Here is a 15,645-nt window from a genome sequence, read left to right as displayed (position 1 = left end):
TCAGGCCTCAGTATACATCAGTTTGGTATGCAGTAAATTGATGGAATGGTAAACTAAAAGTTATACTCAGTTTTGCAGTAATGATGATGAAATTTACTTGTATGATAATTGTGGTGGCTGTGTATGACAATCCGGTGCTTCGTATGCAAGCTGACATTCAGGAGTTTGAGTCAAGATGGCCACCCAGTCATTACATTTGCTGTGATCGTCTCCGTTTCATTCCATTTCATGCTTACAAGGCCATTGAAACACGATTGCCATCAGCAAATAAGTGAAGTGATAACTTTTGTGTGTGAAGCACTGAAACTTGTGACTTGGAAATCATGTCTGGCAAGAATGCTACCCTTAGTGGAAAGTGTGATGCTTTAGAGGGTGCTGAGGGCAAGCCTAAAAGTGTAAGATTATCTGAAATTTTGGGTTACATGAACCTTGATCTCCTCCCTGTCCACATTAAATACTTGTTATATCAACATTAGTATACAATAAATCGTTGTACTGTAATTAGTTTTCACTTGGCATAACTCCATTGCATACCGAGGCTTGACTGTACAAGGACTCCTTTAAGGGAAAGCATTACCTCATTTTTATGTATGTATAATCATTAAAAATTGAAACCCATACAAGATCAATGTGTTTTATGTTAATCAGGTTGAGTGTCATCCTTACCTGAACCAGAAGAAGTTGATTGATTGGAGCCGAAGTAAGAACATCTACATCACTGCATACAGTCCCCTTGGCTCCCCTGACAGGTGAGTTCATTAGCCTTGTCTTATGAACCAGGAGAAAACCTGTCCATCTATCTGTGTATCTGTCAATAGCCAGAAACCTTAACCCATTCAGGATTCTTGGCCATGATCTTGGCTCAGCTATTTGAGCGCATCTCAAAACTGTGGCGGGAACTTGGTGAATGATTTCAGTGTTTCTTTCAAAATTTATTTATTTCCTGGGTAATAGACAATCCAGTTGAGAAGATATAACACAGTTTTATGATTTTAAGTTGGTAGGAGTGTTTCTCTATCATTTTGTATACAGAAATGCATTTATTTGGGACACATCACACCACTTGCTGAGGCCAAGAGAGAAGCAACTGGGGTGCTGACTGATCATTTTGGCTCTGAGGGCACTTTTTGCATATCAGAGCCAAAGAAAATGTTGTCTAAAATGACCGTGACAGACCTTTCCTCTTCCTTGGATGACTCTGATATCATCCCAAATATTCTGAGAAAAAACAATAAAATTAAGATGCTTGTTGATCGAGGTTGTACCCTCAACCTTCTCTTCACAAGGACAAGGAATGACACCAAAACTGCTGTCTTGAAGATGTCGCCAGAGGTGAGATCCTCCATTGTAGAACAGGGCAATTACATCTATGTGGATCTTACAAGATGCCGCGCTTTAGATAGATTCTGGGTTACACAGTGTCATCACTGTCAAGGCTTTGGTCATACATTTTAGAGATGTTCTAGGAAAAGTGATGAACCTAAATGTGTCTTTTGTGCTGGAGCCCATAAATCTAAGGACTGTAGTAACAGAAATTCTCCCAAATGCATCAACTGCTCCTCTTTAAGACAACAAGATGCTAATTCAAAGTCACAGGTGGTTGCCCATTTTGCTTCAAGTAGAGAATGTCCAATTATGATTTCTCATAGGAATAGATTGATTGAGAACACCAATTTTGACCATTCAAAAAACTGACTACATCCCTCTTGAACCAGTTAAGGATGGGTCTTTTAAATATTTGTTCCATCCGTAATAAGATAGACTATATTAATGAAACCCTAAATCAGCACGAGCTTGACATATTGTGCTTGACTGAAACCTGGTTGTATGAGTCTGATATCGATATTATTCGTAATGCTTTGCCTAAGACACATTCTATTATTAGTATTCCCAGGCCTGCTGCTGACTATCCTGGAGGAGGCGTAGCATTCATCTATTCGGCAGCACTTGCAAACGTTTCTGTCATTGACTCAGACCTGACCCCATCATCATTTGAATTTGTGGAAGTATTAATAAATTTCCATCAGAATACCATCAGAATTGCAATTGTCTATCGACCAGGTCATCCGGGCAGAGATCGAGGTTTTATGGAGGAGTTTGGGCAGTTTCTTGAAGGGTTTTCTCCTAAACCTGGAGGACTTCTTGTTTGTGGTGATTTCAATTATTGGGTTGACAGTCCAGAGTCAAAACCATTTTCTTCAAATTTCCTTGAGCTGATCACCCAGAACAATTTTTTCAATCATGTGAGTAATCCAACTCATGTCTCAGGACATGTCCTTGACTTGATCTTGTCCCCTGTTGGTTGCAGGCGCGTATCAGATGTGGAGGTTGACTCATTTGACCCCCTCATCTCTGATCATGCTCTGATCACTCTTAGTTTTGGTGTCCCGAAATCCCCTTCATATAAAAAGGTCATCAGGTTCAGAAATTACAACAATGTTGACTGCCAGTTGATGTGTTTTGAAATTGATCAGCGTTTAAACTCCATCGATTCTTCAAGTCTTTCTTCTGGTGAATTGGTTGATATTTACAACAACGAGCTTAGGTCAATTTTTGACCATTATTGTCCTGAGGTAGTAAAAACAATCACTGTACATGATAATTCTCCGTGGTATGGTCCATCCATTAATTCTTTGCGTAGACAACGTAGAAGGGCAGAGCGTGAGTGGCGCTTGCAGCGGACTGAAGTAACTCGTTTGCGTTATGTTTTTGCGAGAAGAGCAGTAGTTCACACTGTAAAAGCCCAAAAGGCTAGGTATTATCAAAATAAAGTTGATTCATGTGGTGGTGATCAAAGAAAATTGTCTGCAGTTGTGAACAATTTGGTTGGTCGGAGGAATGTAATTGTTAAACCAACTTCTTTATCTGATGCCCAAGTGGCTTCTGATTTTGCTTCATTTTTTACAAGTAAGATATCTCGCATAAGAAGTGATTTAGATTGCAGTCCTCCTAGTGAAGCGTACTCAGTTGACTTCCAGCCACGGTGCACCGGGGATCATTTGCTTTCAACATTTCATCCACTGGATGTAAACAAAGTCAGATGTTACATCAGAGAACTTAATAAAACATTTTGCTCACTCGATCCATGTAACATGTCACAACTGCCTGATGTGTATGAGCATGCTGCAGACTTTATCTGCAACATAATAAATAGATGCTTCTTAGAAAGTAATTTTGTGCAGTCTGAGAAACGTGCTTTGCTTAGGCCCCTAATTAAGAAACCTGGCCTTGATGTCGAGAAGATGACAAATTATCGTCCTGTCTCTAACCTGTCTTTTTTATCCAAGATTATTGAGCGGGCCATACTCGACCAACTCTTACCACTACTGGAACACAACAAAGTTGTTCCTGTTGTTCAATCAGCATACAGAAAATACCATTCGACTGAAACTGCACTAACAAGGATTCAGAGCGACTTGGTGGCAAACACTTGTAGTGGGATGTCCTCTCTCCTAGTTCTTTTGGATCTGTCTGCAGCTTTTGATACAGTAGATCATAAACTATTGTTGGATGATCTGTATTTTTATGGCATTCGTGATAGTGCCCTTTTGCTCCTTAAGTCGTATCTGTTGGACAGATCTCAGAGAGTGGTTGTTGATTACGCTAGCTCTGATTCTGCTCCTCTTCTATTTGGAGTCCCTCAAGGATCAGTTTTGGGTCCAATTCTATTTACTATCTAGATAAGTAGTTTATCGTCTCTACTTGATGCTCATGATGTGTCCTATCATTTTTATGCTGATGACACCCAGCTCTATGTTAAGATGTCAGATATCAACGATACTAAGATAAAGTTTGAATCTCTAATGTCTGATATTAAGATTTGGATGGCTAAGAGGAAACTTAAGCTGAATGATGGTAAAACTGAGATCATCATCATTAGAGGAAACAGAAGGGGTGATGACACTGACAATGCCCTGGCTTTGAACATTGGCGTGTCACAGCTGCATCCAGTCAGTTCTGTTCGAAATTTGGGTGTTTATTTTAATTCTAAGTTAAATTACAAAGAACACATTAATCAGGTTGTAAGAGGGTGTAACTTGCATATCAGAAATCTGTACTCTGTGAGAAGATTCCTGAATAGACAGTGCCTCTTAACATTGGTCCATGCAGTGGTCTTGTCTCGTGTTGATTATTGTAATTCACTGTGGGTTGGTCTTCCAAATAATATACTAACAAAAGTTCAGTCTGTGTTGAACAGGGCGGCACGGCTTATCTTTGGTCTCCCCCCGAGAACCTCAACTACCCCGTTTCTGATTGAGTTGCATTGGTTACCAGTAAAGGCTAGAATTGAATTTAAACTGTGTCTTATTACATTCAAGGTTCTTAAGTTTGGTGAACCGAAGTATCTTGCTGAATTGTTAAAACTTCCATCGACACGCCCGGGTGTGATGTTACGCAGTGAAGATGATTCCTTGCGTCTTGATGAGCCAGGAGCCATTCACCAGTCATCTTTCTCTGATCGTTCTTTTGCATATAGAGCCCCTAGATTATATAACAGATTGCCATTGTCCATAAGACAACTCTTTACTGTTGAATCCTTTAAGAGACAGCTGAAAGCCTTTCTTTTTTCAAAATGCTACGACCTGGAGAGAGGTGCTATGACGGATGATTATAGGGTTTAATTTTTGCCACTTTCATGTATATATGATGTAGCTTGTATTATATACATGAAATGTCACAATTCTTGTAATTGTAAAAATAATGTATGTGTGTCGAGCGCTAGTGAATTCCCAAAAGGAAGAACTGGCACTTTTGAGAAAAAAAAGGCCAGATTATTATTATTATTATTATTATTAACTTCCCATTGTTATTACAGCTCTTGTATCGTAAGTAAAGCCCTAATATTTTGTAGACAGATGCATATTAGTTCCTGTGCATGAATATTATATATATACAGTATATATATATTTTTTTTCCAAATTTACAAACCATGATTCTTCCCCCCCCCTCCCCCCAAAAATTCAATTTTTCAGACTGGACATACAGAACCTATTTGACCCAAAAGGGTTAATCCCATAAGAAGATGGCCACAAACAAATTACCTCTATATTGGTTGTCCTCTGCCATTTGGATGCCCTTTCTCCAACTCATCCCTTCCTCTGTAACATATCTGTATATCCTGTTTTCCATCACACTGCATTTACTTTTTTCTTGTGTCAGACCCTGGGCTAAACCAGAAGATGCCCAGCTGCTTGATGACCCCAAGATTGTGGCCATCGCTGACAAGTATAAGAAGACACCAGCACAGATACTTATTAGATACCAGGTGGGTTATAAATATGATTACCACTGTTGTCGTTATTAGTGCCTAACATAACATAATCGTATTGTATCATATCGTATTGTTTGTAAAGGCTCCAACGTGCATGCATGCATCGGCCTTCATCACCTAATGGCAGGACTCCATGCAGCACGATCTCTAGCAGTCTCTTTATTCAGTCCATTATCCCTGATGTCACACTGTATGACCCCTTGGGGCAGGGTGGCTCAGTGGTAGAGCTCCTGACTCAAGACCAAAGGGTCGAGAGTTCGTGCCCCCGCCAGGTAGCTGCCCTACTGGGAAAGGTAGCACTCTCCCATCACCTAGTGGGGCTATACAGTATGATCTGTCAAGGTCTAGCTTGGGGAATTCGTTTTCCCATATTAAAAATTCCAAAATTCCAACTGTATGACCCCATTCCAGGTCCTCTTCGGTCTGCCTCTTAAAACCTCTGACATTCACACTTCTCACTTTCTGCACCCAGTCCTCCTCCATCCTCTTAACATACCCATATCATCTCAGTCTGTCCCTCATAATCACAACACTAATACACTCCAGTTCCAGCTTTCCTCTCAACTCTTCAGTCATAATCCTAGCTCCCCCCCCCCCCCCAGGCCTCGCTTTCTAGGATGCACTGCATATCCATTTAATCTTTGTCACTTCTGTACCATTGAGCCTAAGAATATTTTCTACCTTTACTGGCCAGGTCTCATTACCATACAATATTACACTTCAAACACATGCTGTATATGAATATCCCTTAGCACAGAGGGAGAGCCCTCTCACTGTTAGGAGAGCCAACTGCTCTTTGAACTTTCTGCAGCCACCCCATACCCTGGCCACAAAGCTAGCTCCAGCACTACCTCCAGCACATAACATATCCCTTAAGTAACAAGACTCTTCAAACACAAGAGACTCACCAGCAGGACCAGTCTTTTTACACTTGACAATCTCGACATGCTGTCCCCGACACACTGCACGTATGAAGTATCAGCAGTATCTTTTAGTCTACCTCTAATACCACCACATTTCTTTTGCACCCACTTATCACAAACATTGCACAAAACAGAGTTATTTCCTACACCCTTTTGGCAAACCACACATGGCTACATTCCCCCAACTATGGAGTACCTCCGCTAGTCCTAGGTATCATCACTTGTGTTTCATCTGCGTTTACTCTAAGACCCTTGTGGCCCATGTCATCTGTCAGTCAGTCTGTCTGTCTATCAAACAGATGCCATAATCCCGTAAGGGGTGTCCATTTGTCTTTGAGTTTGTTGTTTTACGGTGAGGGGCATTAACCCTTCGTTAAACCACTTGTTGACACGTGGGGAACACATGTGGATTGGTTATATGGTTACCACCGAGGGTTGTAAATGGTTTCCTGACTTACAGGGAACTTTAGGCTTGTCATCCAATGCAAAGCCACCAGAAAAAGGAAAGAAGAGTAATAAAAAGTGACTGGGAAGATGGGAGATTTAGGAAGAGAGGAGGGCAGACAGGAAAAATTTGGTAAAAGTTGAAGGAAGAAGTAGGCAGCATTACATCAAGTGAGTGGATGATGGTTGTCATTCTCTCTCCATTTCCTAAATATTTCCCCCGCCTGCATTTCGTTCTCTGCAATCAACACCAAGTCGTCATCATGTAGTATCTGCCATGGGAGTCATTTCTGAAGTCACCTGTCTGCAAGCACCATGACAAACAATAAGGGGCTGAAGACCGACCCCTGACTCACGTTAACACTCATGGAAAACTCATCACTTAAATCTCCATTCACTCTCACATGGATGCAGTTTCCCACATATGTAGCCATAACCACTCTAACCTGCCACTCATCGATCCCAGGCATCATTAGAAATAAAAACACATATAATGTAACATAACCCAATGATTGTTTATTGTGGACAAGTATATGAAGACACCTGTGCAGATACTTATGACACCAGTTTGGTCTACAACATAATTATCATCAGCTGTTCATCATCATCATCATCAACATCATCATCATCATCATCCAGACCAATCTTTTCCTCTACTCAATCATGGGGTGAAGTGGGACTCAGAGGACAAGAAAAAATCTGATAGGAGGAGAAACTAATCAAACATCTGCCTAGTTGAATGGGCCATATTTTCATTCACTCCACATTAAAGCCCATGGAATCCTGACTCCACCTCACAGGAACATATAGTACATCCACACATGTACTTCATACAGCCTGTCAGCCAGAGTCAGTCCAACAATTATCACTTCACTGGGAAAGAATCGGGATGCCAAACCCTTGTCATACACTCCTCCGTACAAAATTCGTCCAACCAGCTTGAGCCACTGCCAGTTCCCCAGCCTCATCACTCTCCATACCTCGCCTTCTCACAGACTCACTCACTCATACCTATCCACTTTCTTGGCCATCCCTCATCCCACTGTCAAACTCACTCAGATATACTCTTTTTCACTATTCTCTTCACATATATGTGCATGGTATTTTTAATTCTAACTCAATGGAAGTACCTCCGATTCATTTAAATTGTACATATTATTACAATGGATGTAAATGATGACAGAGGTCAGTAAAAGCATTAGAGGGAGGTTTATCATCATTTGTAACCAACACTATGGAATGTATCCAAGGACTTCTTGTTAAATTGTATGATGATATATTACTGAGAGCAGTCCATCTTATCCGTAGAGAGTGAATAAGTACAAAGTAAAGACAAACATAATGCAGCATGGTCAAGTAACCATAAAATACCAAAAATGCGTGTGCTGTGGATACACAGCCTCGGGTTTGTACACCTACAAGCTTTAGTTCCATCGCATGAACATAGCTTAGGTTTTCATCCTTGTGCAACTTATTTCACATAGCTCAGTGGCAGAAAACAATACATCAGCTTTGCATCTTTTCCCTAGCACTTCAACATGACCAGCATCATACTCTGGTGTTAATCTGTATTACAACAGCATTCAAGATTAAGAGATATTTTAGGGTGTGTTAGAGTACAGTAGGCTGTGACTGGATGTTATCAGTCCCCAATCGGTCAAACTGGTCGGAGACTATAGGTTTGCGTGGTTCCGTTGGTACATCCACAATTTCATGTTCGCTCTGTAACTTCCACGTGCATGGACAGATTTTGATATAACCTCACACAATTGTTCCCCTTACCATGATGGTGGGTCGAACAACAACCAGCCATCTACTCCGGAGGTCAGGCTCACTCTTGGGGCTCAAATAAGGTCGGGTGCTGTTATACTTAACAGCCATACATATATTCATGTCTGCTCTGTACTTCCACGTGCATGGACAGATTTTGATGTAACGTCACACAATTGTTCCGAATACCACGACGGTGTATCGTATGCAACAACCAGCCATCTACCCCCCCAGTAGGGGACTTTGTATTGCATGGCAGTACTTCAATCACTTGTTATATTAGTATTGTATAAATGTTTTGTTTCTTTCAGGTCCAGCGTGATGTTATTGTTATTCCCAAGTCAGTCACCAAGGAGAGGATTGAGTCCAACATTAAGGTAAATTACCATTTATCAATGCATTATATATATTAAATAGAAAATACTTTAATATTAAGGCATAATATCCAATATAAATAGCTAAGAAAAAGTGCTGCAAAACTTCATTTAGTTATTCTTCATTTTTCATGGTGTGGTAGGTGGGGGTGCCCATCCTGCACTCTCATAATGTAGTGCTGCCTTCACAAGACTTCTACACTGAATGGCAAGTCAAGTGGTTTACTATAATCCAGAAACCATTTATTATTGTGGATGGTAACCATATAACCAGATAGCACCTGGTGGTCCAGTGGGTTCAGTTGCTTCAGCTAGATGGAACATGTAGGGATTTCCATCTAATGATTGGTTGGAGTTTACTGCTTACATAATGCCACTCAGGGGCAGTTGAGGCTGGTCATCTGTGCCATAAGTGTCAGGACTGAGTAGCTAGCCCTGGTTCCCCGTGCTCCTGATGAGGCAAAATAAACGGATTTGGATGATGGAAGGATGGACCATTAAGTACAATCAAATCATGTGGAGGTAGCAAGGATAAACTGTTGTAATCCTGCTTACTTTTTGTTCAGGTGTTTGACTTCGAGTTGTCACCGGAAGACATGAAAGCCATTGATTCATTTGACTGCAACGGCCGGTTTCTGCACCTCAACTGGTAAGCATTTTCATATTCATATTATTATTAGAAAACCGTTTACTATGCTGGGTGGTAACCACATAACCAGATTTTGGCACCTGATGGTTTAGTAGGTAATTATGGTGTTCCAGTTGGATCAAGGCGGTGAAGATTTATATCCAAGATTTTTTTTTTTTTTTTGCAAAGGCTTCAGGGCCTATATCTCTGGGGTAGTAGCCTATCCCAAGACCCAGTAGTCCTCCTACATTCACGTAATGCCACTCAGGGATGAGTGAGGCTGGTCACTCATCATAAATATCAGGACCAACTTGCCTAGCCCTGGGCTCCTCTGCTCCTCATGGGGCAACACAGGATTGGATGATGGATGGATGTTATTCCATTGTTGCAACTCAGCATTTAAGAGGTAAGGTGGTAGTTGTTGGCCAAGTTAAAGTGAAAAGAGCAAAATATAGTCTTAGTGTAGCTGAGTTGTCTTCGTCTGCCAGCTGGGCTGCTTACATCTTGATTACCAAATCATGGTTGCATGAAATTCAGTGATCCCTGGGTATGAGAGACGAATCTCCACGGTTGCTCTTCAGATTTATTCTCCAGTCCAACTACACCTGGCTGTCAGCTTTGCTGAGGAGGGATTAATGAATGAAAACAAACTGACTGTAGTTAGTTATAGTCTTTGTTATAGTTATAGTCTTTGTTACAGGTTGTCTTTGGCCTGTGTTCTCATCAGTCAAGGAGCCTCCCTATTACCCTGTCCTTACCAGTTTATGTCCTTTTCTGATGTGTTGGTGTAATTTTGGATGCTGTTTATATAATCTGTGTCAGAGAGGCACAGATGAGGAGTCTACTCGTACATACTGGTGGTGCTGTATACCCTAGGTGGAGCGTAACACATGTGGCATCCACCCAGGTGCCAAACCTTCTCACATTTCCATACACTTCACCATGGGAAGAACCCCAATCTGATCCTGGTGAGGTGCTGTGTACTGCAAGGGGGCACTGGATCCCTACATGATGTATGTTCTGTACTGTACCCTTTGGTCCAACCTTGGTGAGGCACTGTCTGCCACAATGGGTCATCAGATCCCTACATGTTGTATGTACTGTACTGCGCCTATAGATCAGGCCTGCAGGAGCAGTGCTTACCTGTGATCAAGGGGTCTGCCTAGCCAGACAAACCATGGTTAAGCAGTAGCAGTGACTTTTTTATTTTATTTTATCTTTTTCCAGCAGAATAGTTTTAGATCCTTTTCTATATAATCTGTCTCTTTAAGAGGTATAAGTAACATATTAGGGATGATGATGCTAGTGAAATATTAGACAATAGTTATGGCCGTTAAGATAAATATTTGGTGTACCTAAGGAAGATGATAAGCATAAACCCCAGCCCCTACATTGAGTGAGAAACTAAATATGGTTGAAACAATAGAAAAATATAATACCTGTACTTCCCTGCGAATATTTACGAAATGTAGAATTCCGAAGCTGTTAGTATCATGCATACAGAAAGCAAATGGAAAATTGCAAACATATGCCATGAAATTTAATGTGTAACAAAAATAGTCCTGCGTGAAGATAATAAGGAAGTTTAGGAATGAGACCTTAGAAGAGGCAGTGTGTAAATGGTACAGCTGACTTCATTTATAAGTAATACAAGAGCCGGTGTGTTGGAGGTTTGATGTGACACTAATGCCCCTTTTATCTTAACTTGGCCAAGACTTTCACCCTTTTGCAGCCCATTTCCCATAGTTCAGTGGCAGATTACTGTAGTTGATATATGTTTGAAGGGACTACACATTAAGGAAATAGTTCTCGGCAGCTCTTTAGAGGGTACTGTTAAAACAGTGAGGAACACCAGCATGGAAAGAAATTGTTTAATACAGTAATTCTGGTTTATTTGATGGAACTGGGTCAAGCTGTTACAGTACTTTCATGCTTCAGTACCAAAACAAAACAAGTCACAGGCAGTTCATTATGCCTAAACTGCAGTACAGGCCACACACCAGAACATAATCACCTCCAACAACAGACCTTCAACAGAAGATCCCCGGGAGGGCCCAGTTGAAGTGGCCAGTTGCCTTTGTTCCACTGGGTTTACATCCAGATAAACCAGGGATATCAGCAGCCATACCACCAGTAATGACAACAACAACATTATTCTTGTAGGGCTCATTTTTAGCTGGAAAATGTGGTAGGTGGGGGTGCTCACCATCCACTCACTCAGTGTAGTGCTGCTTTCAGGTGTCAACCCTTTCCTCTCCTCCCTCCTTCTTTCCTTCCATCCTCTTCTGTCCTTGTTTCCTTCATTCTTTCCTCGTCCTTCTGCCTATGGGTGACTTTACACTCTCTCTTCTGTCTTTCTTTTCTTCATTCTTTCCTCTTCCTTCTGTCTGTGTGTGACTCTACACTGAGTGACAAGCCAAATGGTTTCCTGTACACCAGGAAACCATTTACTATGGTGGGTGTTAACCATAAAGCCAAATTTTGGCGCCTGGTGGTTTAGTGGGTAATTATGGCACTCCAATTGGATTGAGCCAGTGAAGGTTTACATCCAAGGGGTGGTTGGGGTTTATTGCTCACATAATGCCACTCAGGGATGAGTGAGACTGGTCACTCTCATCTTAAATGTCAGGATCAACTTGCCTAGCCCGGGGCTCCTACGCTCCTTTGTGGGGCAGCATAGGATTGGATGGTGGATGGATGGATGGATATCATCTGGCATTACTTGGAATAGAGTACAGCACGCCCTCATTTTTACAATGAAGATGTGTTTGATAAAATCCATCGCATAACGATTTATTGTATATAAAATCATTTATAACATGGACTCAGTTGGGATACATTACTTGGCCAAGGGTTACCTACCCAACAAAGTCTAAAAACAAGTTTCCAGCTCACCTAAACTGGTAGTTGTTTCACATCGCTGTTCTTCACTTGTGGCTTGAGCTTGAACACCACAGTATTATTCCATCGCTGACACTAACACATCTGAAAGTGATGAGGTCGGAGGCCGTCTTGAAACAAGACAACTGCAGCCTTCCTTGTCATTGTTCCTATAAGCAAAAATAGTTATCATACATCAGCCAGTGAGACTTTGTAAAGGATGATGATTGTATGAAAAAAATGTGATTGTATATTCATTTCATTGTATACCAGTTCATGGTAAAATGAGGGTCTGTTGTACTGGAATTGTCATGACGATAAATGATTTAGTATGTTTGTGCTGCAGAGCAATGCCTTTAAGTGGTTATACCACCATCCCCTTCCCTGCCTGTTCCCCATAAGGAGGATGGTGAACTGGTGGAGGGGGAGGACAGCAACAGCTTGCAATTCACTAGGTTCACATTCAGATGAATCTGGAGCCACAACAACAACAGCATCCTCTCCTCTGTCTCTAATCTTGTAAATTGATCTCCAGGGTGAAGGATCACAAGTATTACCCATTCAACACTGAGTTTTGAGCCCAGCCATCACCACAGCCTCCAGCACCATCGCAGTCATCACCACTGCAATTATCATCATCCATTCCACTTCAGAACCACCAAGATAAAAGGATATAGAGAAGGGATATGTGAGGAGCTCCTGAAAGTAACACCAAGTGCACTAAAATCAAAACAGAGAAAATGGATGATAAAACATGGATTTTTCGACACATTGTGCCCCTAGAGTTCCTCCACAGAACCTCATATTATTATTATGCTGCTCCTCATATATGAAAGTCATGTGTATTATATATTAAGGTTATGTGTAAAGGATATGTATTGGCAATACAAGTTATCACTTCAGGTCTCATATATGAAAAGGTTCCCTTTAATCTGTCTTTCCATGTACTTTTGATTCCGGTCTCCAGTTAGAGTCCCGGCATCTTGGAATTGACAGATCATGATTTCCTTGTCTTTTCAGTTTTCTTCTGAAGGGAAGTTTTAGCATGCTCCCAGTCTTTGGTTTTCAGTCATACAATAACATGAAAAGCTTTGATGAAGTTACTGTACAGTCTGTCCTTGTCTGACACAGTTAATTGCTTCTGCATCCCTACCATGTTAGAGAAATTTTGTGTTACAGGGACTCTTGAAACCCTCTATTTCCTTCCGCACCCCTGCCCAAAGTCCATTTTTTCCCCGCTTGTGGTGCAAATTTTTTTTTATACCCCCCAATTTTAACCTCCTAGAAAGCATTAATTTATGGTTCAAAAAATTATAGAAGAGTATTATCGCATTTAAAAGCCATATTTTATTTACCTTATGGGAGGATAAGAGGAGACACACTATGCCGGAGAGGAGGTACTTGTTCGGTGTGCATACAATTGTAGATGTTGAAAACATCTCATCACCGCCCGGCCAGTTCAAAAAACAGTGTTAGCATCATCAATGGCCGTGTTAGAAGTGATATTGCTTCCAGAAATTTGTACCGTGTTAGACCATTTTTGTGTTAGGGAAAACTGTGTTGGACGAGGGTAGATTGTAGTTGATATATGTTTGAGGGGACTACACATTAAATAGTTCTCAGCTGCTGATTAGAGGGTACTGTTAAAACAGTGAGGAACACCAGCATGGAAAGAAATGATTTAATACAGTAATTCCAGTTTATTTGAAGGAACTAGGTGAAGATTTTATGGTACTTAATTTATTTAATTCAGTAATTCCAGTTTATTTGATGGAACTAAGCCAAAATTTTATGGTACTTTCATTTGGTATAAGTATTTACTAATAGGGCATTTTTATTTACAGTATAGAGTATTGAAAGTAATTCTGGTCTCATAAAGACACTTGATTACTACTTTGTTACTTGTTAGTTATGAAGGAAATGTGTTCAAGGTTTCAGAGATATGATGTATGATTGTCCTGAATTGAATGTAACCCATGGTGGATGCTGTGGCAATAAATGAAGTAACAACATTAAATTATATTTCTTTGTGTGCAGGCAGTCCTTGTTATATGTTGAGAATATGCTCCAGAACGCTACATCTGGTGCTGTAATTTGGGGCAGCAGGTATTAGTAATAGCAGTAGCAACCCCACACACATCTGTATGTGAACCCAATGGACTGCAGACTTAAATTGTTCTCGTGCTGCAGTTCAGTAGGGAGGGATTGAGGGACATTTATACAACAAGGCAGTGGAACAGCCTGGCTATACCAGTACTACCATATTAAGGTGTCATTCTTCAGTACAGGGGCAACTGGTAACTCAGCTCTGTTAATAATAATTTTCAGTTTATTTATTCATTGCAGTCAGTGACTGAAATACGTACAGTAAGTTCTTATTATCATATCCTAAGGGGGTCAACAGGCTGCCCCAGGCTGCTCCTGAGAGGTGCCAACACACTACCAAGCTTCACCAGGGCTGGAGTGAATCATAGGCACAAGGGGACAGACCACCTCATCTTTACCCTGCAAAGCTTTGTACCCTTGCGGGTCTTCCACCACAGCACGTCTTCAGTTTTACTTGGGAGAGCTCACTTCCTCACACAAGCACCACATGTACCAGAGTGGGCTCAAATTTGGTCACCTGGACTGGAAGTTGAGTGCTCCGTCAACCATGCCACCAGATGTTTATATGTTGCAATGAAAGTTAAATTGCTTCACTCCGATAATAGTGTTGTGATGTTTTTAGTCAACTTTATTCAGCCTAGGAGAGGTTTTTTGAACTGAAAGGGTTAAATAACAGCCTTCAATAACTCATCCAGTATAAGAGGTCTTTCTCAAGCTGAATAAAAGCATCAGGAAGTTTAATGTTGAGCTGTCTGGCCAAGCAGAACTTTTAACCTGTCCCATCCCGACGTTTTCTGGGCAGTGGTACTCCCCAATCCCTACATTTTTGGACCTTTTTTTGGGGGGGGCTCAAACATCCACTTTTGGTGAGAAACATCGAAAATTCATAGAGAAATCGCTCACCTGAGGTTTAAAATACCCGATTTAGGTACGAGTACTTCCTTACCTGACTGGGTTTTCTAACAGGCTGGCACCAAAGAAAACGAGTTCTATGGGAGGGTAACTATTTTATCCACTCAAACAGTATTTATTTATTTACTTGGTACGAATTTATATGTAGTACAAGAGTATATTGGTTTTCAAACAGTAATATAGGCATTATAAGCATTGTTTCACTCACTAACTCATCACCATTCATGACCTTTTTTTCCCCACATTACCTGATCATCATTTCTGACTGTTTCTTCCTCTAATGCTATGTAAACTTTGTCCTCCACATTGTCATCGATTGGGGAATCACTCTGGCCC

At 41.0% G+C, this 15,645-nt stretch overlaps 1 protein-coding gene across 2 annotated transcripts in view; it reads left to right on the top strand.

Moving 5' to 3' along the window:
• Positions 1-14,155, top strand: part of LOC145416987 (aldo-keto reductase 1B-like) — an 84,627-nt gene extending 70,472 nt beyond the window's left edge. For both annotated transcript variants that reach the window (XM_080285830.1, XM_080285829.1), the window contains exons 5-9: positions 649-749; positions 5,161-5,266; positions 8,721-8,786; positions 9,350-9,432; positions 12,827-14,155. In XM_080285830.1, the coding sequence (XP_080141956.1) occupies positions 649-749; positions 5,161-5,266; positions 8,721-8,786; positions 9,350-9,432; positions 12,827-12,869 (399 nt within the window). In that variant the 3' untranslated portion in view covers positions 12,870-14,155. The remainder of the gene's footprint in view (positions 1-648; positions 750-5,160; positions 5,267-8,720; positions 8,787-9,349; positions 9,433-12,826) is intronic.
• Positions 14,156-15,645: the final 1,490 nt, after the last annotated feature.

This window comes from Coenobita brevimanus, chromosome 108 (genome assembly GCF_032717465.1).
Source record: "Coenobita brevimanus isolate Jiangsu-jjx chromosome 108, ASM3271746v2, whole genome shotgun sequence".
Lineage (NCBI taxonomy): Eukaryota > Metazoa > Arthropoda > Malacostraca > Decapoda > Coenobitidae > Coenobita > Coenobita brevimanus.
The sequence above is the reverse complement of the archived record's forward strand: the minus strand, read 5'-3'. Positions and strand labels throughout refer to the sequence as shown.